Genomic DNA, 25,670 nt, shown 5'->3' on the forward strand with positions numbered 1-25,670 from the left:
CCTGGCCCCCCATCCACGAGGCCGTCTCAGGGACCCGGGAGGGGCAGCTGCTCCCCTCACCCCTGCCCTGCCCTGGGAAAGACCCTGCAACCCCCGTCGCCCCGGGGAGGAGGGAAACCCCAGTGTCTGGTATCTTGTTTCCCGCCAGCTTGGCAGAGTGGGCACTCAGAATAGAAATTATATTGGTTTATGTTTCATTGATTTGTAGAATAATACTATTAAAAATATAAAGAATAAGACTGTATGATTAAATTGGTTTAGAGAATAATACTGTTTACGGCTAAGCGCTTCCTCTGTGCCTGCCGGGCATCTGTCGCACTGAACTCTACGTGCTTTATAGATACTCCTTCGTTTCACCTTCCCAGCTGCTCTCTGAGGTCGTGGTTGTGGTTGTCCTCATTTTGTGGCTCAGGAAACCGAGGCACAGAGAGGTTATGACACTTGCTGCAGGGCCAGGATGTGGACCCAGAGCTTAAACTCTTACTCCATCCCGAGGGGGATGAGCAGCACACACACAGGCCTCTGTCCAAACAAAACCTCAGCTCAGAGGCGCCACGAGCACCGTTCACATGGGAATACCGTCCTTCCTCCACGCTGTCATCGCCTTGTCTGCAGCATCTAGAGTCACCGTGTGTCACACCACAGCTGATTCAGTCTGCTGTCCCAGTGTGTCAGTGGGAATATTTCTCAAAGTGTGGGGCTCCCGGGGACCAGGGAGGACACAGGTGGGTTTAGATGTCACAGACAAGACAAAGGATAAGATAGAATGAGAACATCCCTCCCGCTTCAGTTCTCTCTAGACCCGGAATAGGCAGAGAGGAAGTCTCGGATTGATGCTGCCACGGCCTTAACGCCTCTCTGACGCGGTGGATGCCCCTCTGTGGCAGGACCGCCGCCCCAGCTGTGACCCGTCTTTCACCAGAAAGCATCAACACCACTTTGTTTTCGGTGTGTTTGTGGTTATTTCTATGTATGCCTTCTACTGATGGCAAGCAATGCTGGTTTTCATTTTAATGGTAATGTAAAGTTTCCTGTTTAAATACCTTTTATTAAATAAAAAAGAGAATCCATGGAAAGAAAGATAGTAAGCAAATAAAAGTAGGGTTGCTAGAGAGTATAGCAAAAATCGAGGGGGGAGATGTGGGAATGGAAGCTGGGGGAGCCTTGGGAGTGAGTAGATTTAGGGCCTGCCCAGAAGACTGAGCCTGGGGTGTCACCCCTTGTCACAGTGATGAGCCACGTGCCACCTTACCCCCACTCTGTGCCCACCCCAAGCCGGGAAGGGGAGAGAAGGACAACATGCACTGTTCGGTTCTACCTGCCCACTGATGCCAGAGGCAAGCTTGCCCAGGGTCATCCAACAATATACAAACAAATCAAAAGGGAAAGTGGACAGGTCTGGGTTGAGTTAAAGCAGAAAGTGACAGAGCCTCGCCCAGAGGCCCCAATTTGTCCTTGAGCACCTTGTCATCAGGCAGCAAGCAGCAGGAGCCTGCAGGCCACCTCAGGGACCTGTCACATTCACATGGCTCCAGACAGGCCCCCTCTCTGCATTGCCCTGAGGACGCCTCTCTGCCTGCAGCCTGTCGACACCTGGGGGCCTCTCCTTTCCTGGAGTGGAATTTGCTGGGCAGATATCAACAGTCCTCAGAAAGTCCAGCTCCCAGCAAACTCTCAAGGTCAGTAGACTCTGTCTGCCACGGCCCCCCACATTCTTCTTCTGCTCCATTCCTCTCCATTTATTCTCTTCCCCGTCCCAGCTCCCTGCCCAAGCCTCTTGGCCTGGAGATCTGAGTGACTTGTTTAAACTAGCATATGAGTGACTTCCTGTATAAAAAAATGATGATCTGCAGAAAGCAACATTTAACCCAAAGAAATGAATTGCTAATTGTCGAGTTAGAGGCACAGAGAGAAGGGGACTAATACCCCTCAAGTCAGCACAAAGTAAGATGAAGGCATTGATCAGCAGAGGAAGAGGGGGTGGTTTTCTATGAGCCCAACTAGTTATCCCATGCCAGGACCATGGCAGCCGTGCGGGAAGCAGCCCATGGCATGCAGAAGCACACATCACGGCACGCTCATGCTGGGCGGGCGAGGTCACACTACCTAGGCGGCGGACGGAGCTCCTGGTCTGCTTGGCGAAGCTGGAGTTGGACAAGGCCGTCCTCCGGTTGACGAGGACAGGGATGCGGGTGATTGGGGGGCGGTAGCTGGGCACATTGGGGAGGTGCTCCACCAGGTTTGGGGGGGCAAGGCTGGGGGCCACCTGGCCCGGCGGCTGGTCCTGGACCAGGCGACTCAGCTCCATGTCCCGGCCTGGGTTAGCCATGGCGCTGGGGCCCGGGGCTCTCAGGCAGAGGCGGGACCCTGGGGACTGCAACGAGGAGCACAGAGTTGGGGGCGGCGAGGCAGGTGCAGCTCCTCCCCGCCAGCGCCAACACAGCCCAGCCGGCGCCCGTCTGCACTCACAGCGGCTGCACCCAGGGTCTGGAGCATCACTCTTGTCCCCAGACGTCATAAGCGTCACCAAGTCATGTGGCTGGTCCGCCCAACAGCTCTGAGGGACAGCCCGAGCCCCCTTCTTCTTGTTCTCTCTCTTCTAATCGACCATGGGTAGCATTTCCCATCTCAGACTCAAAAAAGTTAAAATCAAAGAAGCCAGAACTCCTCAGACTCTTAGGCTCACAGACTCGAGACTCAAACCCTCTTAGGATTTTCCACCCCAAAGGAGCCCTGGAGCTCAGTTAATGAAGCAGCCCCTTCTCCTAGGGCCCAGGTTCCCCAGTGGGGCTGCACAGTGGAATCACTGGGGGAGTCCAGAAATGCTGGTGCCCGGGCCCATGCCTGGAGATTCTGACTTAATGGTCTGGTTGAGGCCTGGCCCTGGGATTTTTAAATTCTCCCCAGGGAGCCGGCCCCGTGGCCAAGTGGTTAAGTTCGCACGCTCCCCTTTGGCGGCCTGGGGTTTCGCCAGTTCGGATCCTGGGCACGGACATGGCATCTCTCGTCAGGCCATGCTGAGGCGGCGTCCCACATAGCACAACCACAACTAAAATATACAACTATGTACCAGGGGGCTGTGGGGAGAAGAAGGAGGAGCAATAAAAAGATTGGCAACAGGGGCTGGCCCCGTGGCCGAGTAGTTATGTTCTCGCGCTCTGCTGTGGCGGCCCAGGGTTCGGATCCTGGGCGCAGACATGGCACTGCTCGTCAGGTCACCTTGAGGCGGTGTCCCACATACCACAACTAGAAGGACCCACAACTAAAATATATAACTATGTATGGGGGAGTTTGGGGAGATAAAGCAGAAAAAAAAAAAAAAGATTGGTAACAGATGTTAGCTCAGGGCCAATCTTTAAAATAAATAAATAAACAAATAAACTCTCCCCAGATGATTCCACTGTGTTGTCACATTTGAGAACCAGGGCTCGAGGCCCTTGCCTCCAAATACTAAGGTGAGGCAAACGGCCAGGACCCTGTTACAGTGCAGACCCTGGTTCTGCAGGTCTGGGTGGGGCTGGCGTCCCGCGTTTCTAACCAGCTCCCAGGTGACAGCCAAGCTGCGGGCTCTCGGTCCACAGCTTTCGGTGGCAGACAGATGGCCGTGCCTCAGCGCTTCTCAGAGTGTAGTCCCCAGACCACCTGCTTTGGGATGACCTGGGGAAGGGGGCAGAGCCAGCCTCCCGGAAGCTGAGTCTGCACCTGGGTGACCTGGTCCTACTCATGCGTGTGGGGTGCAGACTCGGGAGTCTCCTACAGACAGGTGTTGACGTGGACGGTGGACACTTATCAAACGTGGGGAAGTGGGGAGCTAGCTCAGGACACGTGGGGTTAGGACATCAGGGTCAGCTCAGCTCAGCCGCTGGCTGACTGGGAACACGAGCATCGTGGTGCCACGTGGCCTCCTCCCTCGGTGCCAGCCCCGGTGCTGGATGCCTTCGACGCATTGTCACCCCTCCCCTGCCCAACAACCCTGTCAGGTAGGCACTGTTTTTGCCCCGTCTTTCTTGATTTGGGAGCCTTAGTTAAGAGAGGTCACAGAACTGGCTCGGGGTCACACAGCAAGGAAGGGGAAGGAGCCAGGAGTGAAATACAGGTCTGTGCCCTTGCCCGCTTAGCCAAATGCCGCCCACATGAAGTGTCAGTTTTCTCATCTGTAAAATGGTCTGTCGCCTCACAGGGCGGCTGGAGCACCGGCGGCTTGAGGAACATGGAGACTTGTGAAGCCTGGCCCCGTGTCTGTCTGTCCCGGGCTGCGTGGCCCAGCCATGCTCGGCTCCCCTAGACTGTGTCTGCGCCGTCCCTGGAGTTCTCAGGATTTGGGGGAGGGCGGTAAATAATAGCAAAGTGCGTGTTCTGGGTACAACCTGGGGATCTTAGCAGTAAGAAAGAGCTCGTCAAGAGATGGGGAGCCTAGGACATGCCCCTGGCAAGCTCTGTCCCAATTTTCTCTGCTACATTTCAGCCCAACCTTCCCTGGGTGGGGGCCTGGAGAGCTGCCCTCCCAGGGAGGGGTGGCAGGAGGGGAGCAGGGTTTCCCCAGGCCCATTGGGCATCCTGGGGGCTCTCAGTGCAATTCCCCTGGGGCCTTTGAAATCTGTCACCAGCCTCTGCTAATGTGGCCCCAAGGCACCGAGGATGAGTTTTGCCTGAGGACGGGGCAGGTGGAGGGTGGAGGGAGGGTGGAGATGGGGGAGGGGGTGCCCCGGGCCCAGGCTGCCCCCAGCCTGAAAGCATCCTGGACATTCTGTACAGCCCCACACCCCCACCGCATACCCACCTCCTGAGCCAGTGGCCACCGCCTCTTCCTGCAACTCCTGCAAAAAATGAAGTGGAAACAGCAACTGGGACCGTCAGCCCCCTGCTAGCCCTGGTCCAGCCCAGACCCTGTCAGGGGATCTGCCGTCAGAAGTCCTCCTGGGCCCCAGTTCTACTCCTGGCCCTGCCAGCCCACCTTCTGGGGCATTCAGGCAGGTGGCCTCCACCCTGGAGAGGGCGGTGCACACAGGAGCCCAGGCCCTAACCCCTGGACTTGTCACACATCATGAGGGCGTCTTCTCATGCAGCTTGTGGGGACAAAGCAACACAAGCCGCCACCACAACTCTCCCCCTGCAGGCACAGCACTTCACAGTGTCCAACTGTGTACAACACGCTGGGGAGGGGGTTTTAGCCCCATTTTACAAAGGTGGCCACCGAGGCCCAGAGTGGGCAGGTGACTTGCCCAGGGTCATGCAGTCTTGTGAGGACTGGAGGGCAGGACACCCGAGGTGCTGTGTCACCCATGGCCGTGTCACCCAAGGCCCCTCCCCACACCATCTGACCCCTGGTACGAGCGGGGCCTCACAGGACCCACCACCTGCTCCCCTCTGTCCGGTGGGCATCTCACCAGCCAGAAACCCCCTGTAAATACAGTGGACAAGGCCCCAGCCCCTCCCGCAGATGCCAGCCCAGGTTCAGGGGTGGCCCATGCGCCGGGCTGGGGCTGCTCCATACCTGGGGTGAGGCCGTCTGGTGCTCGCTCCCACCTGCTTGGCTTAGGTCCTCGCCACCCTGTGCCACCAGACAGCTATCCAGCAGGACACTGTGACCCAAGGGGGAGGAGAAAGGGCTGGGGTTAGCAGTGTTAAACATTCTCCAAACCCTGCTGAGTGCCAGGCTCCGTGCCAGGAGCTGGGGCACAGAGACCCCCAAGAATAGGTCCTCGCCCTCAGGGGGCTCCCAGCACAGGAGGTCAGCAGATCCTGTGTTAACAATCTCCCAGGCTGAGACATGCGCTGGAGCAAGGGGCTGCGAAGGGCCCAGCCACAATTCTGCCTCGGAAGGAGGGCTTCCCAGAGGAGATGGCCTGTGAGCTGGGAAGGGTGTCTAGGAAAGGGGAACAGTATGTGCAAAGAAAAGCATGGAGGATGGTTTGGGGAACTGTCATCAAGGGTGTCAGAGGGCAATGGATACAGTTCAAAATATACACCCAACATCTCCCCGCTGAGAGTCTGTAAGCAACCTTGGCGATGCAAGCCAGGCAGGGAGGATGTGAAAAGTGAGGTCTAGAGTGGCGAACTGACGTGGCCAAAATCACACAGCAAACCTCAAACGCGGGCCCTGGTTCTTTCCATGCCATGAGATCAGAGCCACACTGCAAATGCTGAAGGTTTCAGGGGCCCCTGGCCCAGGCAGCAGGCTACATGAGTGATGGGGGCCAGGGGGGAGGTTATAGGGAACAGGGGAGGCTGTCGCAAACCAGAGAACCCGTGCCCATCTGAGTCTGCGCCCCACTCTGCTCAGAATTGGGGCTCCACGGACAGATCTTCCGGTTTTCAAGAGGAACCCGAACTCACATTTTCAAGGTGGAATCTCCTCATCTTTAGATGTTGATAGTTAATCCAAATTTCTATGTCTATGTTAATAAGTGGCTATCTAAAAGAGCCATCTCTAGGCTAAATTCAGCCCTAGATACCTGCGTGCGACCTCTGGGTTAAAATGATGACTCGGGACCAGGGTCTGATGTGGTTTTTGTAGTTAGAATTAGATCCTGCCTCCTAAGGGCCCCACCCCGCCCCACGGACTCTATCACCAAGGGGCTCACGGAGGATGCTCTGCAGCATCTGCAGCCCCAAAAACCTGGATTCACTGTCCTCCAGCCGGAGGGCCCCGTCTCAGCCCATCCGTCCCGCGGTGGATGAGGCGGTGGGGACGGATCGCAGCCCAAATGCTTGGAGCCAGCAGCCTGGGAGCAGGAATCGGCTGGCAATGCTATTGTCACAGCAGCTCTCGTGGGTTGTGTGCCGGCTGCTGGGCCAGGCACTCCCTATGCACAGCATCTCCCCGAATCCTCACCCAAATAATCCTGAGAGACCCGGGCTGTGACTGATCCCATTCCAGTTTAGAACTCGGGGGATCAGAGAGGTTGGAGGGCCTGTCCATCATCACACAGCCTGTCCAAGGCGAGCCTGGATACACCACGGGTGTCTCTGACCCCAACACCATGTACTTTTCACTCCACTACCTGCCTCTGAGCGTCTACACGGCCCCATGTAACACGGAGGAGTGAGGCGAGTGTCTGGAGGTCCAAGCACCCAACTCGCCACATTTCTCTTCATTGTGTCAGTGTTTCCATCGTGAGGGGCCGACTTGTCAGGCTCACACTCCCCACCCTGCCCAGGAAGAAGCAGATTTCCTTAAAGAGATTAAGTCATAAGAGCGAGGGCACATCAGGACCTCCCCGGGACCCGGGCACTTCAGCCTTCCTGGGCCCCTTCCTCCATAAAAATATACTAAAAGTTATATTCATGACCGCACGGATATGAAGAGTCCTGTGTTAATATTATATATCAAAACATTCTCTTCCAACAAAAAGTTCGTTTTTTGTTCTGATTTTAAAAGAAATTCAAACGTTCTTGGGGACCCCTGAAAATATTACGGGAACTGTGCCCTCCTCAGTTCTCAGAGCACAAAGGCCAGGAAATGAGCTTTCCGCAGCGCAGACAGAGGCGGCCTGGGGTCTCGATCGTCCCAGAATCGGGCCGGGAAATCACTGTGTCGCACCGGGCGAGTCACCGGGAAGCCCTCAGGCTGCGTGTTGGCTCATCTGTCCAATGGGTGGACGGGCCCAGCCTGTACAGCCAGCGTATCTGAGTGGGGTCAGAAGGGCCGGGGAGAATCTCATGGAGGCGTCACCAAAGACCTCCAATGGTAGGTGTCACTCTCAGTTCTCCATCTCTAAACATTGGTGAGCAGCTCTCCTTGTCTGCTGGGCCAGGTGCTCGCTCTGGGGCTAGCCTGACCTTGGACAGAATCCCGGCTCTGACTTGCCCACAGGCCACCCCTGGACGTGGAGGGCACCGTCCCTGAGCCTCAGTTCCCCTATCTGTGAAATGGGATTAGTAATGGGTGCCTCAGCACAAGCCTGGCCAGAAAACAAGGGCTCATTGAACGGCCACTGGTATTATGACTGTTCTTGTCATTATTATTATTAATCCCAGAGGAGACAGCGTTCTGCAGGTCCAGGAATCACCCACGTGGATTGGGGGACATTTTGCACAAACATCTCAAGCCGTCGAGATACCTAATGAGTCCTATAGGTGGCCTGTCAGCACCACCAGGTGCTGTTTTGGGACATATGGACCCAAAGTCATGGCGCCCCTGGTCAGCAGGGTGCCCAGTGCCTGCCAAGGGCCCTTCTGCCTGGCCCAGAAGCAGCAGGCGATAAACTTCTGGAAAGTTCCCACATCATGCGGATTTCCAAGCAGAGGGTCAGACAGCCTGGTCGAGGGGACATCCTAGAGGGACCCCTGCTCCCCATGTTAAAGGTGCAGGGCGGGGCAGCAGTAGCCCCCTTGCAAGGGTTTGCCAGCCCAGCTCCTCCCCTGGTCCCGTTGCAGGCTGTGCCCCCAAGTTAAGGTCCTCACTGTCACCTTCAGCAGACTCTTCACCCAGCACCCCAACTCTGAAAGAAGGCAGGAGGGGAGCCCGTAGGGAGAAGCGGCCACCTACTTGGGTCTCGCTGTCTTTGCTGACAAGGACGCCCATGGTGCAAGAGTTCAGCTGGGGGCGCTGACGGTCATCCCCAGCCCCGGGTCGGTGCAGGAAAGGAGAGAAGACTGGGACCCCGGCCTGGCCCCAGCCCTCAGGGCCAGCTCCAGAGCCAGTGTGGCTCGGGAGGGGATGAGCCACTGATCCTTCCTGCTTCTAATCAGATTGAGGGGACATGCAGGGAACTCTGCAGAAACGCCCCCAGGGAGGCCAGGTGGGGACCGAAAGGCTGCGGTTGCTAGGAAGAGCCAGGCCGCTGCCGGCAGAGACCAGGTCGCTAGGCGACCATCTGCCTGTTTCCAGGGCCTGCGCGTCATCAGTAACCCCTGTGCCTCCGCAAAGCCAGCTGAGAGCATCCTTCCCCAGCCAGTGACAGCCCAGCCAGCCTGTCCCAAGCCTGGCAGCCTCTGGCCCCGGCCCTAGGATCACCCACTCCGTCACCACAGGGCCCTCATCCCTACCAGGGCCCCAGACACAAAAGTTCCCTGAGTTTGAAACTCTGGGTGAACATTTGCACGAGTGGGTATGTGCCTGCAGAGTTTGTGGGTAACTCTATGCACGCGCGTGTGTGTATGAGCATGTTTGCAGGGTGTAGTGTGGATATGCACATGTGTGTGCATGTGTGTGCACACGTGTGAACACGTGTGAGTGTGTTGTGTGCACCCGTGCATTTTGCAGGCTGTGTGTGGGTATAAGCATGTGCATAACCCGGCATGTGTTTCTGTTTCTATGCGCGGGTGTGTGTGTGTAGTGCAGACATGTGTGTATCTTCCCACGTGTACTGTGCACTGAGAACACGTGTGTAGCTGGTGCATGTGTGTGTGTGTGAGCACATTGGATCGCTGGCCTTCAAGGGGTGTTGCGGCTCGAGAGCAGCGGCGGACAGAGGGGTTTCTGGGCCAGGGCATTGGCACACAGGTTTAGCAGGGGACCAACTCCCCGTCTGTGCATGCCAACGAGAGGCAGGTGGAAAGCGGAGGGCAAATAAGGATGCGCTAATGAAGCTAGGTGGCATCTAAGGTCTTCACCTGGGGAAGGGCGGGCAGCTGTTAGCGAGAGCAGCCGGGCCCTGGGGGCGCCCAGAGGGCAGACTTAGGACTGGGTTACAGAAACCATGGGGAAGCACCCTCAGTTTTGGTGGAAGAAATAATTACATAAGTCAGAGGTGCACGTGGATGGAATGGACAGTCTTCCAAAGGTTGTGAGCTCCCTGTCATTGGAGGCAAGCAAGTAGCTGTGTGGCCACCTGCCAAGGATGGAGAGACTACATATGAAGGAAGCAAGGATGGATAAAAGTGGAGCCTGCCAGCCCTGTGCTGGTCTCAGCTTTTAACTCTTTCCTGACTGGGACTAAAAGTGACCCTCAGTGGCAACAAGAACATCAGTGACCTTTGGCGGGGCACTTGCTCCGGGCCAGATCCTGCCAGACCCACTCTCACGGCCGGACCTGTGGCCACTCTGCAGGGGGCTATGATGATCCCCCTTCTACAGATGTGGGGGCAGAAGCTCTGTGCAGGTTTGCTGCTTGCCCAGGTACCTCCACCAAGAGGAGCCAAACCCACGCTCCGAACACTCACGGCGCTCCCCTGCCTCAGGCCGTGGCCAGAGGGACCGATCAGGGAGCAAGGGTGTGGGCCGAGGGGTACCACGAAGGGCAGAGTGACAGGGACAAGGGACAATGCAAGGGGTTGGAGCAAGGGGACAGATTAAGTCAGTCTGGCCTGATCTGTGATAACAGTCTCCTCACTACTCCCCTTGCCTCAGTCTCCACAAGGCAGCTGCCAGATTGTGTCACTCCTCTGCTCACAAACCTTCCATGGCTCCCCATTGCTCCTGGGAAATCAAGGCCAAGGCCTTTACAATCTGGCCTCACCGCCTCTGAAGCATCATCTCCCGCCACGTCCACTAGTTACCCTGTCACTGTTCCCCGGACATGCAGGCTGCTCTTTAGCCAGCAAATCCCTCCCTCTTCCTTGAAACACTTTCCAACTCGGCCTCCAGGCCCTATACTACTCTCGGCCCCCTCTCCCCTCACTGGCACCTCCTCCTCAGTCCCTTCTGGCTCCTCCTCCTCTCCCTGGCTCTCATCTGGTCTTTGGGCCCCTCCTCCATCCACACTCACTCCCTGGGCATCTCCTCCACCCCACAGTGTTCAGTTCCATCTCCAGTCCAGCCTCTCGCTCTCCTAACCCCAGACTCAGGCTCCAGTTGCCTGCTCTTCATCTCCACGTGTATCCACCTATCCATCCATCCTTCTGCCCATCCCACGTGGCTAAAAATCTCCCTCTTAGAGGCTTCTTTTATTATTATTATTGAAATATATTTGACATATAAGATTGTGTAGATTTACAGTGTTTGTGTTGATTTGGTACATTTATATATTATGATTGCCATTGTAGTGCTCGTATCACAGAATTATCATTTCTTTTTTAGTGGTTGGAATAATTAAGGTCTAGTCTCTTAGCAAGTTTGATGATTACAACTATTAGTGGTTTCTGATCTCCATTCTTTAACCTTTCTATTAACTGAACTCCCCCAGGGTGTTGATGTTGGCATCTTTATGGATGCGGGTGGAGAGTCAGCCACCGATGGGCAGTAGAGCGGAATCCGGGCAGCCTTAGAAGGCGTCAGAGGCAATCGCGCGACCGTGTTGGGGGCGGAGGGGGACAAAGCCTAGGCCTTGGCCTGTTAGTTATGGAGAGCTGGGAGCCCACCGCATGCGTCCATTCATTCGTTCATCCATACATTCAACCAACATGTATCTCTTGCCCACTGTACCAGGCAGTGTTCCAGGCTCTGGGGATGTGACAGTAAACACAAGAGACAAAAATCCCCTCCCTCATGGAGGTTGCGTTTTGGGGTTTGTATGCGTGTGTGAGGGGTTGTTGAGTGGTGGGTAATATGAGTCCCGGGTCATTGTTGAGCACAGCGGGGGACCCCCAGGATGCCCCACCCTCTCTGGTCAGTGCCCAGTGGCAGGCACGCAGCACAGCACAAAGGAACGAGCTCTGGGGAGCAGCCGAGTGCGCCCACCCCAGAAGCCGACCCACCGCCACTGGAACCCCTCCCTGGGCCGTCCCTTAGCCAGGGCACAAGGGCCTTACTCGAGATCCTCCTCCTCCTCTTCCTCTTCCTCCTCCTCTCCATCCTCTTCCTCGTCTTCTTTCTCCTCTTGAATTCGGGGAAGCTCCCTGAGTCGAGGCCAGAGGCAGGAGGTGAGCCCACATGTAGCTGCACCCTGAGTCCAGCTCACGTCCCCATTTGCGGCAGGATGTCCTGGGACCCCTGAGACCAGGCCTGAACTCACCATCCAAGACTCAGCATGGGGAGCCCCCCATGAGCAGCCCGGGCTCTCTCTGTAGCAGCAATGCTCCATCCTGGTGGTGACCCTAGGTCAGCCCCTGATCCTCTCTGGGCCTCAGTTTCCCCATCTTTGCAATGTAGCTCATAGGCCTGAGGACCTGAGGCCTCCCAGCTTGAGCAGCTGTCACCAAGATCACTAGTGGGAACTAATGTGGTTAGGTCCCTATGGAGGGCAACTCGGTGATCACTACCACGATTATACATCCTCAGGACCACTGACCTCACAACCCCCTCTTCTGGAAATTTACCCTGTAGATGCACTCACATGCACGAGCAGGGACACATGTGCATGAGTGTTTGTTGCAGAATTGTTTATAATAACAGCATTTTGGAATCAATGTAAATGTCCATCAATAATGGGCAGATTAAATCAATTCTGGCACATCCATGTGACGGAATACTATGCAGCTGTAAAAAATGCAGATGGTTGCTATGCGCTGAAGGTGCAAAGACCTCAAGGCACATGGTTGAATGACGATAGCAAGGTGCAGGTAGGTGGGTGCATGTGGTATGCTATCTTTTTTGCAAAAAAAAGAAGGGAATCCATGATTTTATAAGCTCAGATGGTCCCTGGAATGGCACAGAAGACCTAGCAGCCATTGTGCCCATGGGGAGAGGGATGGTGTCTGGAGTGGGGGAGGCAGCTTGGTTCCTGCTCCATGCCCTTTGATCCCTTTGGGATTCGGTGCTATGTGCCTGTTCTCTTCCCAAACCGTCTTTTTCTCAGGGCCTCCTCTGGCTCCCACCTGGGCATCTCCTCCACGGTCTCGATCTCCTCTTCATAAGCTGGAGCCGCCTCTGAGCTTTGTGGGCTGGGGCTGCCGTCCTGACGCTCATCGTCCTCCTCCCACTGAGGGTCAACCTCTTCTAGGATGAGATCGGGCTCCTCTCGCCCTCTGGGGAGGATGCTGACTGCAGGGGACACAGGGCGTGGGGCGGAGTGAGCAGGGAGCTCAGCCAACACCAGCTGCGCGCCAGCTCTCAGCCAAGCAGCGGAAACAGCCCGTTATCAGGGGGACCTTTAACAATCAGATCAGTGCCAAAGTGAGGGGCTGAAGCCCACCGTCCTGCCCCCATCCCCTTCCATTAGTTCCTCCTTCTTTTTTCCCCTTGAGACAGAGCTTCAGTTACGGTTAGTCTTTGTATCTCATGGGGCCTCCTTCTTGGAGGTTTGTGCAGAAGCGGAAACTACGCTTCTAGCCACAGCATCACAGGTGATGCCAAAAGACCCAGGCCGCCTTGCCACATCCAGCATCAGGGTGGCCTGGAATGTCCACAGGGATGCAGAGAGAGCTTGCCCTCTGCCTGTTCTCTAGATGCCACCCCCTGGTGACAGCGTAGTAAGTGCCCACAACCTCAGCACCTGCTTCTGGGAGCCTGTCTCTGTCTCCTGGGCCTAGAGTCCACCCTCCAAGAGAATCAACTTTCTCGTCGAAGCGGTCCACCTTCAGACAGCAGCCTGTAATTTTCAACATTTCTCCATGTACTCAGGTGCCTGACAATGAAAACACTGTGGGGCTGTGAGCTTGGCAGAGGGGGCGCAGGGGAGTCTCTGCAGGAACGTATGGCCACACCTAGGCAGCAGAAAGGGGATAGAGGTGGAGACCAAGTGCTCCCCGAAAGCTCCAGGGGTCTTGGTGGACCTCAAGCCAAGCACGAATTACTAACAGTGGCTTTAGATGGAAGCTGGCCTCAAGTCTTATCCTTTGACTTTGGAAGTTATTGTTCGTGATGTAGAATAATAATAATAATAATAACAACAGCAGAGACATTTATTGAGCATTTACTATGTGCCAGGCCCTGTGCCAAGTAATTCACATGGATTAACTCAACTGTCCTCACATCAACCTTTTGAAGGGGGAGTAACTATGATCCCCATTTTATTTTCCCTCTCTGCGTGTTATCGCCCATCTTATAGATGAGCAAACTGAGACACAGGTTAACGCCTTCTTTTATGGGTGCTTCCCGTGTGCCGGGCACGGGCTGAGCACTTTCCAGGAGGCACCTGGCTCCGCGCTCCTGGCTTCCAGTACGGACATTGTCCTGCCCCTCAGAGGAGGCGTCCATCTCCTCCGGGGAGGCCTCCCACCCGCATCTTGAACCAGTCATTTCCTCGGCTCGTCCTGGCTCCTCCAGCCCCACATGCAGCCCAGTGTCTGACCAGGGGCTCCTGCAAATGTGGCCCTGGATCAGGTGGAGGGACGTGTCGTTCCTGTTATTCTATGTTGTCATCCAGCAGTGATGTGGCGTCTCCACCCCGAGCGGCCACTTGGTGTGCAAGCTCTTGCCTGACATAGCAAGGGACATCCCCTGGCCTGTGAGCTCATTAGCTTTCACAGCAACCCCTCAGGCTGAGAACAGTACTGTCCCTATTTTATAGACCAGAGAGGCTGAGTGACTTGCCCAAGGCCACACAGGACATTGGAGACAGAGCCAGGTCTCTTGACTCCTGTTTCCCCGGTGTGCTATCCCAGGTGACAAATGTGCCCCGTGGGTGCCTCCCTGGCATTGGTGGCCACTCCATAATGGGTGCTGGGTGATCCCAGCGATTGGCATCTTGAAGAGTTGATGCTGTCCTTGCTAGCATCCTCACTTTCCTTTTCATTAACCTTTTTTTTTGCTTGAGGAAGATTGTCCCTGAGCTAACATCCGTGCCCATCTTCCTCTACTTTGTATGTGGGACACCGCCACAGCGTGGCTTGATGAGCCCTGTGTAGGTCCACACTCGCAATCTGAACCATGAACCCCAGGCCTCCAAAGAGGAGTACGAACTTAACCACTAGGCCACCGGGCCGGACCCTAACCTTTTCTTTTTAGGTGCTATTTAGTGAGTAAGCATCTTGTAAACATCTCCTCCTTTCATCTCTGTGCCAGCCCTGCAAGGCAGGCCCTACGTTGCCACCATTTTACAGCCAAAGATTCTACAGCTCTGAGAAGAGGCTGGTGCCCGAGGTCTCCCTCTGGGAATGGCAGGCATGGGGTACCGCTCCGGGGCAGGGCCCGAGCAAGGCCCGGTGAAGGCGCTGCTGTCCGCCCTGGGGCTCTGAGCCTCTCTCCGCAGCCACCTGATTCACAGCCCCACCCAGGCGCCCAGGTCACAGGTGGGGCCTCAGAAGCACCATGGGTGCTCAAGCTCATATGGGCTTAAACTTTGCCCCCGGAGGCCTTCATGGGTGTGCCACCTCCTGGCCAGACCTCCATGCCAGCGTAGGATGTCCCTCAGGGCCACCAAACGAGGGGGTTCCAGCAGTGCAGGTCAGCAGCCCCACGTGGGGTCGGAGCTCCAGTTTCCAGGGCCAGCAGCACGGAGCCCGGGGGCACTGAATCTAGGACAGGCTTCCCGCCCAGACCTGGGTTGCTGGCAAAGCCTGAGCTGTGGATCAAAGCCTCCATCCTCCTGACAGGCCAGGGTCATTATGGCCCCTCCCTCTGCCTCTCCCTGGTCCGGGCCCACGTCTTCTCCCTCCTGGCCCCCACAGCACTGTCACTAACTGGGTATTTCTCCAGATGTGATCCCTGCCACTACTCCATCATCAGAATCATCTGGGGAAGTGGGTGCTTCTTGAAAATGCAGATTCCCAGGCTCCCACACTCTTCCAATCAGGAGGTCTGGGGGTGGGACATTTCTTCATAGCTGCCCCTAGATGCTTCAGATGTGGCCCAAAGTTAAAGAACCCTTTCTTTGATTGCTTTCCCTGCCTCCAGTGCCTGCTCAGCCTCAGGGTAATCTTTGTGAAGTCACTTCTCTGCTCAACCACCTTCAATGGCTCCCCATTGCCTACAGCCTAGTCCCCTGGAATCAGGCCCCAGCTTTTCTAGTTTTCTCTTCTTCATCAAGGACCCTGGGCTCCAGAGTAGCTGAAGTGCCCACCACTCTCCCCGGACACCCCCTCCGCCTCCTGCCTCCAGGCATTGGCTCACGGTATTCGCTCTGCCAGGACTGCACTCCCTCATCGCCAGTTTGAGACCTCAGGCCCATGCAGCCAGGGAGAGGGTGCAGGTGGGCGAAGCGGAGGGTGCCACCGCCCTCAGGGGAAGTGCTGCTCAGGCTCTCCTCACGAGCACAGTGCGGGCCTGTTATAGCCGATGTTCCCAGTTTCTGAGAGAAGCCAGACTACTTCTATGCAAAGCCACCTGATTTTTAAACATTGACAACTAATTCTAATTTTTAAAATCACTCCTTGCCCCAAACAAAGACACCTGCAGGCCAGCTGGGACCCAGGACAAGCATCTCAGGACCGCTGCCTAGCTTCCCCATCCTGCAACCCCAGGACCACAGGCCACATCCAGTCCGCCCACTTTTCAACCCTAAATCCTCACTTTAGCCTTATCTGAAGCAATAATATCATGCAGCCACAGGATTGATGTGCTCATTCATGCTTTTTAATGTCAGCGAAAGCGTCTGTTGCTGTCCACTAGTGGTTGCGACTCTTCCAGGAAGAGAACGCGGCCAAGCCTAAGGGGAACCTCTTCTGGAAAAATCTGTGTCCTGTAGGGGTGCCGACTGTGCCAGGTGCCTCGCGAGGGCCGTGCGGGTGTCCTCTCAGAGAGTCCTCCACCCGCTTCCCCACAGCCTTCGGCGGGAAGTCCTCCCGCTGTCTAGCCTGAGTCCACAGGCTGCCCTTGGTCACCCTTCCCCTTGTTCTGGTGCAAAGCGGCCGCCTCGGTCCCTGAGAGGCAGCTCTGGGGCTGATGGAGGTGACTCTGGCTGGCCCTCGCCCTGTCTGCGAGCATGGGGAGGGGCAGGGCGGGGTCACTGTTCAAGGAACGTGGGGGTCGACAGCCACCCCCTCCCTCCCCTGCAGGTCTTGTCTTCAGGGCACCCTTCTTTCCTTCATCCATCTGTCCGTTTGTCCATCCGCGCTCTCCCAGGCTCCCTTCTCCCCTGTTTCAGAGGCCTCCAGCCGTTGCCACCCCTGAAACAAAGGAGAAGACAGAAGAGTGGGGGGGGGGGTGCGGTGGACAGGCGGAGGGAATGAATGAGGGAGGGACCCCACGAGGGAACGGCTGGGGAGGCGGGGGCCAGAGTCGGGGGAAGGGAAGGGACACTCAGCCCCCAGCCCCTCAGGGTCACCCTGTGTGGTGGGTTGAGCAGCGTCCCCCCTAAACACATGTCCAAGTCCTAACCCTGTTGCCCAGGACTGTGCCCTTATTTGAAATAGGGTCTTTGCAGAGGTGAGTAGGTTAAGGATCTCAGGACAAGATCATCCTGGATTGAGGGTGGGCCCTAAATCTAGTGACTGATGTCCTTATAAAAGAAAGGAGACGGAGGTCAGACAGACACAGAGCAAAAGGCAGAGGTCAGAGGGCAGCTCGAAGCCAAGGGACCGCAAGGACGGCCAGCAGCCCCAGAAGCCAGGGGAGGGGGCCGGGACGGCTTTGCCCTGAGGGCCCAGAAGGAACCAACCTGCCAACACTGACTCTGGAAACAAGCGCGCCCTGTGCTCGGTCTGCCCTATGGCCACCCCAGCGCTCACCACGACCGCGGACCCTGGGCGCGGTAGGAGGCCTGTCTGCAGGCTGAGACTCCTGCCTCCCTTCATGGGGCAGAGGGAGGACAAGAGGGCCAGGGCTCCATCCCCAGAGCTCTCAGCAGCTTCGGGGGTCTCTGCCCCCAGGAAGGTCTGTCCCGCTAACTCTAGCCTGACTGAGCAACCGCTACCAGGCCGAGGGACTCTGGTCGCCCTCTAGGAGAACTTGCTCTGTGACCTTGGGCACATCTCTGCCCCTCTGTCTGCCCCAACAGCCATGGGGGTCGCTGCTCTGTGCCCTCCAGGGTGGCCACAAGCTCTGTGGGACTCAGAGTTCTGCTCTGAGGCCCCCTCCTCACACTGTCATCACCATTATACAAACTCATCACCTCCCACGGCTGCTCTGTCAGCCTGCCGCCTGCCTGTGCTGCCCCGGACCGTGGTGACTTTGCCTAACATCCAAATGCTCAGAAAGACTACCACAGCCTAGCGGGGCTGGCGGTGGACGCAGCCTGGCAGACTGCGAGGAGCAGCCCTGGGCAGCGCTGAGGCCCACACTCCGGAGCCTGTGCCCAGGGTGGAACAGGGCCACTGCCCACAGGGCCTGAACTCTGCTTCTCTCACTTCTAGAACTCATCACAGGCCTGGCACACAGCAGCCCGTCCGTGATCATTTGTTGATGAATGAATGAACGAATGAAGGAATGAACGAACGCCCTGTGTACCACATACCTCTCCGGAGACCACGAAATGAAGGAAGAGCAGATTTTGGACCCTAGCCGTCCCCTCCTGGCCCCAGTCTGTCCCCAGTCCTGGCACAGGGCTGGGATGAAAGGCAGACACCTCCCAACCCACCCACAGGGGAGGGGAGACCCTCCCAGCTCAAGGGGGCTGGAGTCTGTGGGGTCCAGTTCCCCCAGGGAGACCTCGTGCCTCTTCCCTTGGCCCCCAGCCAGGGCCCTGCTTAGCCAAACCCACCAGCCCCGGGGGCAGCGGGGAGCTCTCTCCGGGTGTTCCCAGAAGAAAGGGGGCCCCACCCACTTGGCCTCAGAACTGTTTTCCCTGGATAGAAGCTGAAAGGCAAGCCAGGTCCCCCCCACGTCTCCCCACTGCCCCCAGCAGGGCCTCCCGCCACCCCCTGGCTCTGGCCAGGCTGACTGAGGGGCCCTGCTAAGCATGGGGCTCTCAGCTCCAGGTCAGGAGACTTTGACGGTGGCCCCCCAGTGAGTCCAGACCTGGCCAGGGACAGCTCCACTGCCCCCGCATGCTCAGACCAAGCCACCCTCCCAGAGATGCACGTGAGGACCCACGAGTGTGTCACTTACTGGTCTGCACGTCACACGTCACGGGGGACTCAGGCTCCTGCGTGGGGAGAAAAGGGGAAGAAACAGTCGTGGCCGCCTCCCCAGCCTCTCTGCGTCACCCCCTGCCCCGCCCCAGCACACACGGGAGCAAGAGGGTTGTCCTCGCCCCACCAGGAGACGGCTGAGGATGCCCTCGCATCGGACTCCACTCGTCCCTGCTGCTCTCCCGCCTCAGAGCTGCCCTCTACGCACTCCTTCTCCTCCCAGGTCCCACCTTGGCTCCTCTGCTTGGGCTGGGCCCCTCCTGGGGCGTCCTCTGTTTGTTCTCCGCATGTGCAAAACTTCCTCCCTCCCCCTCCTTGGGGGGTTCTCGTGAGGCTCCCTCTGCACAAAGGCCACTCCTGGCCAGAGCCACACCTCCCCTGCCCAGCCCCATCCTCAGGGCCCCCCTCTCTGAGGGCGTCTTCGTTGACTGATGTTCCTGCCCCCCTTCTTTCCTCTTCTTGGAAAACGCCAAAGTTGCAGCTCCTCTCCCACCCTCGGAGGCCTGTGAACACGCAGCCTGAGAGCTGAGCCTGCAGGCAGGGGGCCTGAAGCTTCCCACCCATCTCCTGCTGCAGCCAGGACCAGGGGCCAGGCCTCCCACCTCCCCATTCCAGGTGCTTCTATGAAGATGTCCAATTGTCCCCAAGAGAGAAGGGCCAGGTGCCAGGTTCTTGGAGAGGGAGAGGAAGAGCTGACAGAAGCCCTGCTCCCCCCACCCACCCATGTTGGAGCCCTAGGTTGTTAGGAATACACACAGGGCCCACTGGCTTCCTGGGAACCCCACTTCTTCCTAGAACATTCCAAGCCTCTGTTGTCTCAGGGCCTTTGCACATGCTGATCCTCTGCCTGAAGGGCCCTTCCTACACCACCCACCTTCAGCTTCACCCACCCCCTTCCTACTCTTCCTTCAGGTCTCAGCTTGCAGGCTGCCTCCCCTGGGAAGCCTTCCTCGATACTCCGCAGAGGCTCCTCCTCTGCACCCTACATCCTCTCTGCTCCCCCATCCCCCTGGAAGTACTTCCCCACTGACTGTGAGCTCCTATCTGGCGGGGCTGGGCCAGCGCTTCTCAGCCCTGCGGCCTCAGTGACCAGACAGTGTGTGGAAGGAATGTGAGCTGGAAGACAGGCAGGCTGGGGGGCTGGGTTCCTGCTGCAGGCTCCCTTCTTCCTCCTGTGCCCCCACCCCAGGAACACAGGCTGACCACCCCACCCTTGCCTGAGCTCCCGAGACCCCTTCCTCCCACCACCCAGGGCCCTGCTGCCCGAGCGCGGCACCGACCTGCTCCCCAGCCTTCCCATGGAGCACTGGCTGGGGCAGGGCCATCTCCAGCCTGTGCAGAAGCCACGTCATCAACCTGCAGGTGGGAGAGAATGGGCCGTGTCCAGGTGGGAGGTCTCCTGGGGAAACTGAGACCAGAGTCAGCTCCTCCCCAAGGCAGACAGGAGGCCCGCCAGTGGGCAGACTGGAACCCACGTCTCCAGCCCCAAAGACCATTGCTCCCTCCCCGGCCTCCCTAGGCAGGCCTCTGCCTACTGCTCAGGCCCCAGCAGGCCCTGGAGGTGCATCTCAGGCCCTGTACACTGCCAGGGCGGGGCATCTGGCAGCACCCACTATGATTTTAAAGGCACGTATCCTTCAGCCCAGCGACTCCGATGCTCAGATTTGTCCTACAGATTTATGTGGACATGAGTGAAGCAATGCCTTTACAAGGCTCCCAATCACAGCAAAACGTGGAAACAAACCTAAGTGCCTGCCACGTGGTTACACAAAGGCTGTGCGTCCACACGACGGAGCACCACGCTGCTGCTGGAAAGGAGGGAGACTACAGGTATCAAACCAGCTCTAAGATACGTTTTTAGGTGAAAAAGCAAGACGCAGAACAGCATGGATGGTTTGCACCTTCAGGCACATGTTTCAAGGAGAGACGCACTCGCAAGCTTGTCTCCGTGTGAAACCATCAGAAGGGACGGGAAGTGTGGCGGCGTTTGCCCCGGGATGGGGCCCTGGAAACCCCTTCGAATTTTCTCCCAGGCACATGTTACTTTTATAATTTAAAAAAACTAGTTTGGCGAAGCTTGGGTGTCGAGCTGGGGCGAGGACTGACCCTGCTCCTGGTGGGAGGCAGGCACTGGGGGCTCACCTGGCAGAGTCCCCGGGGGTCGGCAGGGAGGCCTGGAGGCCGGGATCTGGGGTCGGCTCCTCCTCGGGCTCCGGGGCGCTGGGGGTGGGCAGGGAGGGGCTCTCCGGGGCCTGAAGCACGGGCTCCGTTTCCAGGGGGGGTTCTGGGGGCGCTAAGCCACAGGGAGAGCAGGAGGTTGAGGATGATGTGGCTGGGCTCCATGCCACCCCTCCAGGGCTCAGGGTGCTGGATTCGAGGTGCCAACGTGACTGAGTGGAGAGCCCCTCAGGACCACCCAACTACCCCAGGGAGGGGAAGGGACTTTTCCAAGACCCCACAAGTCTGTCCCAGGCCACTGGTTTCCCAGCCTGGACTGGGGAGGGGGTTCCAGGGCCCCCCACAATGGCTGGCTCCTGCAAGACTTGACCCCCTCCCTAGCCTGGGTGAGGGCTAAGGTCCTCCTCCAGGATCCCCCACGCCCCGGTTGTACCCCAGTCCAGCCTGTGACCATGCCAGGCAGCCCCTCCCCAGGTCCCTTCCCTGTTGTACCTGGGCCCGAGGTGGCATCAGCCGGCTCATCTCTCCGGTCCTGGATCATAAGCAGGGAGTGAGGTCAGGGAGCAAAGAGAGCCTGTGCACCCCTGCCCCAGCCAGCCGGGCCCTGGCTCATCCTTCCCCTGAAGCCCCCTGCCCCTCCTGCAGTCACTCCTCCCATCAAGGACCCTCCAGGGAGGAGAGCACCCCCTCCGTGGGTCCCTGGGGGTGGGGACAGCCGGCTGGTGTAGGCAGGCTCTTCCTGGGGCCCCTGAAACCCTCCCAGGGGGTCAGCTGCCTGCTCCCCTCTTCCTCAGCTTACCTCAGATGTTTTTGGGGGCTGAGGCAGTACTCTGTCCAGATTCTGTGCGAACCACCTGAGCAGCCAGGGCCTGGGCCTGCAGAGGGGCCAGTGGTCAACCGAGCTGCCTGAAGAAGCCTGCTGCCACACCGTCCTGACCGCCTGCTGGGGTCTCGGGCCTCCACCAGCTCTTGCTCACCCCTGGTTCCCATTCTGCACAGTGGGGGCTTTGTACTGTATCCTCTCAAAGGGCCCCAGGTGGCGGAGGAAATTTCCGCCAAGCTCGAATTCTGACCCGGGGCTGGACCAGGCTCTGGAACAAGCCCAGCCCTGGCCTCCTGGGCAGCAGGTGAGGAGTGGAGGCTGCTGGAGACCTGAATGCGGCAGGGGGGCTCCCTGTGACTGGGACAGCTAGGCCTGGCTTCACAGGTATGTGACCTGTGCAGGGCCCTACACTTAGAAAGAACCATTTTTTTATTTAATGCTCTGTTGTCACAGGGTTAAATTCTTAATAATTTTTTTAAGGGAGTCCTGCATTTTCATTTTGCACTGGGCCCCACAAATTGTGTAGTTGTCCTGGGGCAAATGCTGGGTCCCAGGTCCACCTGGCCTCCAGGCAGCCCCTCCCTCTTCAGGGAAGCTCCATGCTCCCGGGGGAAGCCATCCTCCCACATATGGCCCCAAAGAAAGCTGGCAAGTCCGCTGGGCGCCTTCATCCTAAATCACTTTCCTGGTCCCAAAGTCAGCGGAGTGGCCCTGGGGACCCATGACCTGGGCAGCCTCAAGCGGACATTGAATCGTTCAGAGCAAGCTGGAGCAGTGAATGAATGAACGGAGCGTGTGATTGTGTACATTCATTAATTCATCCATGTGTTCCTCCCTTCTGTGCCAAGTCTCCTCTTACGGCAGCCACTGTGCTGGGCGCCAGGGGTCCAGCAGTGACCAAGACAAAGCCCCTGTGCTCAGGGACCTGAGAGAAGGAGAAAGGAAGGAAGGAAGGAATGGAGGGAGGGAGGGAGGAAGGAGGTGAACACAGGACTCTGGGTTTCCAACGGGGATTGCAAACTGGAGCCTTCAGGCTTCTTTTGGGGGCTCACAGTCTTTTTGAAAAGCTTTCAATTGGCAACATCTAAAAATTAAGGAGTTTACATAAAAACCTACATTTCTAGCTTCTCTTGAAAAACTGGAGGACTAGCCCCACTGGGCCCACACTCCCGCAGGGCAGGGGCAGCTGGAGCTGAGCAGGGCCCCTCCCTGGAGAAAGACAGAGGCTCCCGCGTTTGTCACGGAGTCCACCCAGCCCGCCACCCTGGATGGCAAGGCAGCCCCTCCGTCAGCTCTGAGAAGCCCAAAGCTGTTGCCAACTGTGAGGCCGATCTGGGCGCCCCAAGGTGTCCCACGGCGGCCCTGGCCCTGCCTCTGTGCTCCATGTGGGGCCCGCCTATGCGAAGCCCACCTATGCGGATCTCATCTGTGCCTAGTCCCTGTCCTCAGAAGGGGCCCCCACCTGGGGGTCTCCCAGGCTCAGCACAGCAAGCCGTGGGCAGCCCAGGGCCCATCACCCCCATTTTATGGATGAGAAAGGCGAGGTCTGGAAGAGACCAGAGGCAGTCCAAGGTCACACCCTGAGGTCGTGGTGGCTCCTAAACTCAAGGGCTCTGGGCACAGTGCTCCCCCCCCCATACACACACACACTACAGATGAGGCTCAGGGGCTCCCAAACCAGTGCTTAGGATGCCGACTCACCTGCTGTCCTGGGACCTGGGCGCCTCGTCGGGTCCATCTGCAGAAGAAAGGATGGTGGTCAGCACCAAGAGGCCACCCAGAGCCCCCCGGCCAGCCACCTCAAACCCAGGTTCCAACCCGGGGCCAGTCATATAGAAGCTCTGGCCCCGTGGACTCTCCCCAGGGCAGGGCCATGCCAACAGCTCCTCGGTCCCACCGCTGTACAGCCATCCCACTTCCTGGCCTTACCTGGGCCCCCAGCGCTGCAGTGCCCAAGGATCTGTGCTCCTGCCTGCCAGGACAGACAGACAGATGTGGGCAGAGAGTCCAGGTGCACTGGCCTCCCATCCGCCCCGCCCCAGCTCCCGGGCCCAGCAGTACCTGAGCCGGGCCCTCCAGTCCAGCAGCAGTGTTCTGGGCTGGCCTGCCACTGTAGACCGGCTGCGGGACGACCTTCTCCATGCCCTTCCTGAGCCAGGTCAGCACCTGGCCGCTGGGACTGCCAAGGGACAGAGACACTGGGCTGTTCTCAATCTCCCCAGCCCCTCCCTGGTCTGAGCGGCCGTCCACCACGTCCTGAAGAACTAGATGTGAATCCCAAACCTCTATCTCCCCACTGTGAGACTTCAGACACGTCACTTCCCCCATGAGCCTCTCTGGGAAATGGGGGACACCAACCCTGGAGGCCAGGCATGCCCCGTGCCAACCTGGGCCCACCCCCATCAGATGCTCAGTTCAGAGCAGCTGAGTTCTCTCCATCATCCTGCCTCCCCCTTAGCCTGGCTCCAGGGGGTCCCCGTCCTGCACTTGGCACATGCCTTGTCCTCCCCAAGGGTTGAGGGTTTCCTGTGGGGCATCTCCTTGTGACTGAGGCTGGTTGGCCTAATTATGAGGGTCACAGACTCATTGCCTGAGGCCAGCCACCCACGGACATGCTCGCTTGGACAAGCACCACTGGTCCAAAATGTTTGAGTTAACTGGGAGACTTCATGTCAAAGTCTGGGTTTCTGGCTTCGTTGGGAAAATCAGAAGCTCTGGCCACGCTGGACCCGCATTTCACCCAAGCACTGAGAAACCGCTGGCCCCCACCCTCTGCTTCTCTTGGTCATGTTGTCCATGTGGCCCAGGGGACCCCCATCCTCTGCCTGGAGCTCCCTTCAGCCAATTTCCACGCTGCTGCAGGCCTTGGCCTGGGAATGACCACAGACCTGAGAGCTGTGCTGGTCCCCACGCCCGGTGGTTCCCTAGCTTGGGGGCGGAGGCTGGCCCTGAGGAGAGGGCAGGGTGGGGTGGTACCTGTTTGCTTCAGGAACCACAGCGACCTGGGCCTGGAGGGATGTGGGCAGAGTAGGGGCAGCCTCCTGGGTTTCTAGAAAAGAGTTTCTCATACTTTAGATCTGGAGCCTCAGAGAAGCCCATTTCTAACCTGCTGGGGAGGACAAGTCAGAAGCAGGGTAGAGCGGAGAACCCCAAGGGGGTCAGAAGGCCAGGGTCCCAGCTCAGCTCAGCTAAAAGGGGCCCAGGAGCCCATCCTGAGCTTCTCCGAGCCTCAGTTTCTTCATCTGTGAAGTGGGCCTGCCAGCCTTGCCTGCAAGGCTCTGCAGGGAGAAGGCAGCCCCTTCCCACCGCCTGACCCCACCAGCCCAGCTGGGGCTTCCAGCACTCACCCTGCAGCGAGGGGCCAGCTGCAGCCACTTCCTGCCCCTTGAATGGCTCCTCAGGTGGCTGGAGGGTTCGAACAGGACCATGTAAGCCAGCAGCAAGACCAGCCTGGTTGAGGCAGGGTCAGCCCCTGACCCACCCACAAGGGACGCCCCCCCCCCCCCCCCCCACCGCCACAGCACCAAATAACTCTATTCTCACAATCGTCTCTGTAAACCCTCCCAGCCCCAGGGCCCCTCATCCAGGCCTGGGCGCTCACACTCCTCCCGAAAGGTGGCCCCCAGGCCTATCACATCCCCCAGGAAGTTGCCCCACTTCAGTAGCCTGAGAAGAGGGAGGAATGTTAGAGAGAGTTATGAAGGCTTGGAGCAAGCTGAGGGGAAGAGGAGGGGAGAGGAGCCCACCCCACACCCACAGCGCCACAGAGCTCTCCCTCTGCTACGGGGCCAAACTTCCTACTCCCCTCCAGCAGCCGAGTGGTGTCCAGCCTCTGTCCTGTCTACCTCTGCAGATGTACCTCCTGCTGCTGCGTGCACATATGCACATGTACAGACACTCACATACATGCACAGACACACATGAGCACATAGGCATACACACAGCGACACACAGACAC

At 58.0% G+C, this 25,670-nt stretch overlaps 1 protein-coding gene across 1 annotated transcript in view; it reads right to left on the reverse strand.

Annotated features, from left to right (window-relative positions):
- The window catches only part of CNGB1 (cyclic nucleotide gated channel subunit beta 1), a 64,744-nt gene that overhangs the window by 37,078 nt on the left and 1,996 nt on the right, over nucleotides 1–25,670 (reverse strand). The window contains exons 2-15 of the mRNA XM_046682038.1: nucleotides 25,060–25,117; nucleotides 24,689–24,761; nucleotides 23,774–23,891; nucleotides 23,642–23,684; nucleotides 23,414–23,450; nucleotides 21,689–21,764; nucleotides 21,382–21,421; nucleotides 20,854–21,004; nucleotides 19,992–20,067; nucleotides 18,689–18,725; nucleotides 12,640–12,805; nucleotides 11,635–11,721; nucleotides 5,495–5,582; nucleotides 4,781–4,817 (exon numbers count right to left, since the gene is read on the reverse strand). Coding sequence (XP_046537994.1) covers nucleotides 4,781–4,817; nucleotides 5,495–5,582; nucleotides 11,635–11,721; nucleotides 12,640–12,805; nucleotides 18,689–18,725; nucleotides 19,992–20,067; nucleotides 20,854–21,004; nucleotides 21,382–21,421; nucleotides 21,689–21,764; nucleotides 23,414–23,450; nucleotides 23,642–23,684; nucleotides 23,774–23,891; nucleotides 24,689–24,761; nucleotides 25,060–25,117 — 1,087 coding nt within the window. The remainder of the gene's footprint in view (nucleotides 1–4,780; nucleotides 4,818–5,494; nucleotides 5,583–11,634; nucleotides 11,722–12,639; nucleotides 12,806–18,688; nucleotides 18,726–19,991; nucleotides 20,068–20,853; nucleotides 21,005–21,381; nucleotides 21,422–21,688; nucleotides 21,765–23,413; nucleotides 23,451–23,641; nucleotides 23,685–23,773; nucleotides 23,892–24,688; nucleotides 24,762–25,059; nucleotides 25,118–25,670) is intronic.

The sequence above is a fragment of the Equus quagga genome, chromosome 13 (genome assembly GCF_021613505.1).
Source record: "Equus quagga isolate Etosha38 chromosome 13, UCLA_HA_Equagga_1.0, whole genome shotgun sequence".
Lineage (NCBI taxonomy): Eukaryota > Metazoa > Chordata > Mammalia > Perissodactyla > Equidae > Equus > Equus quagga.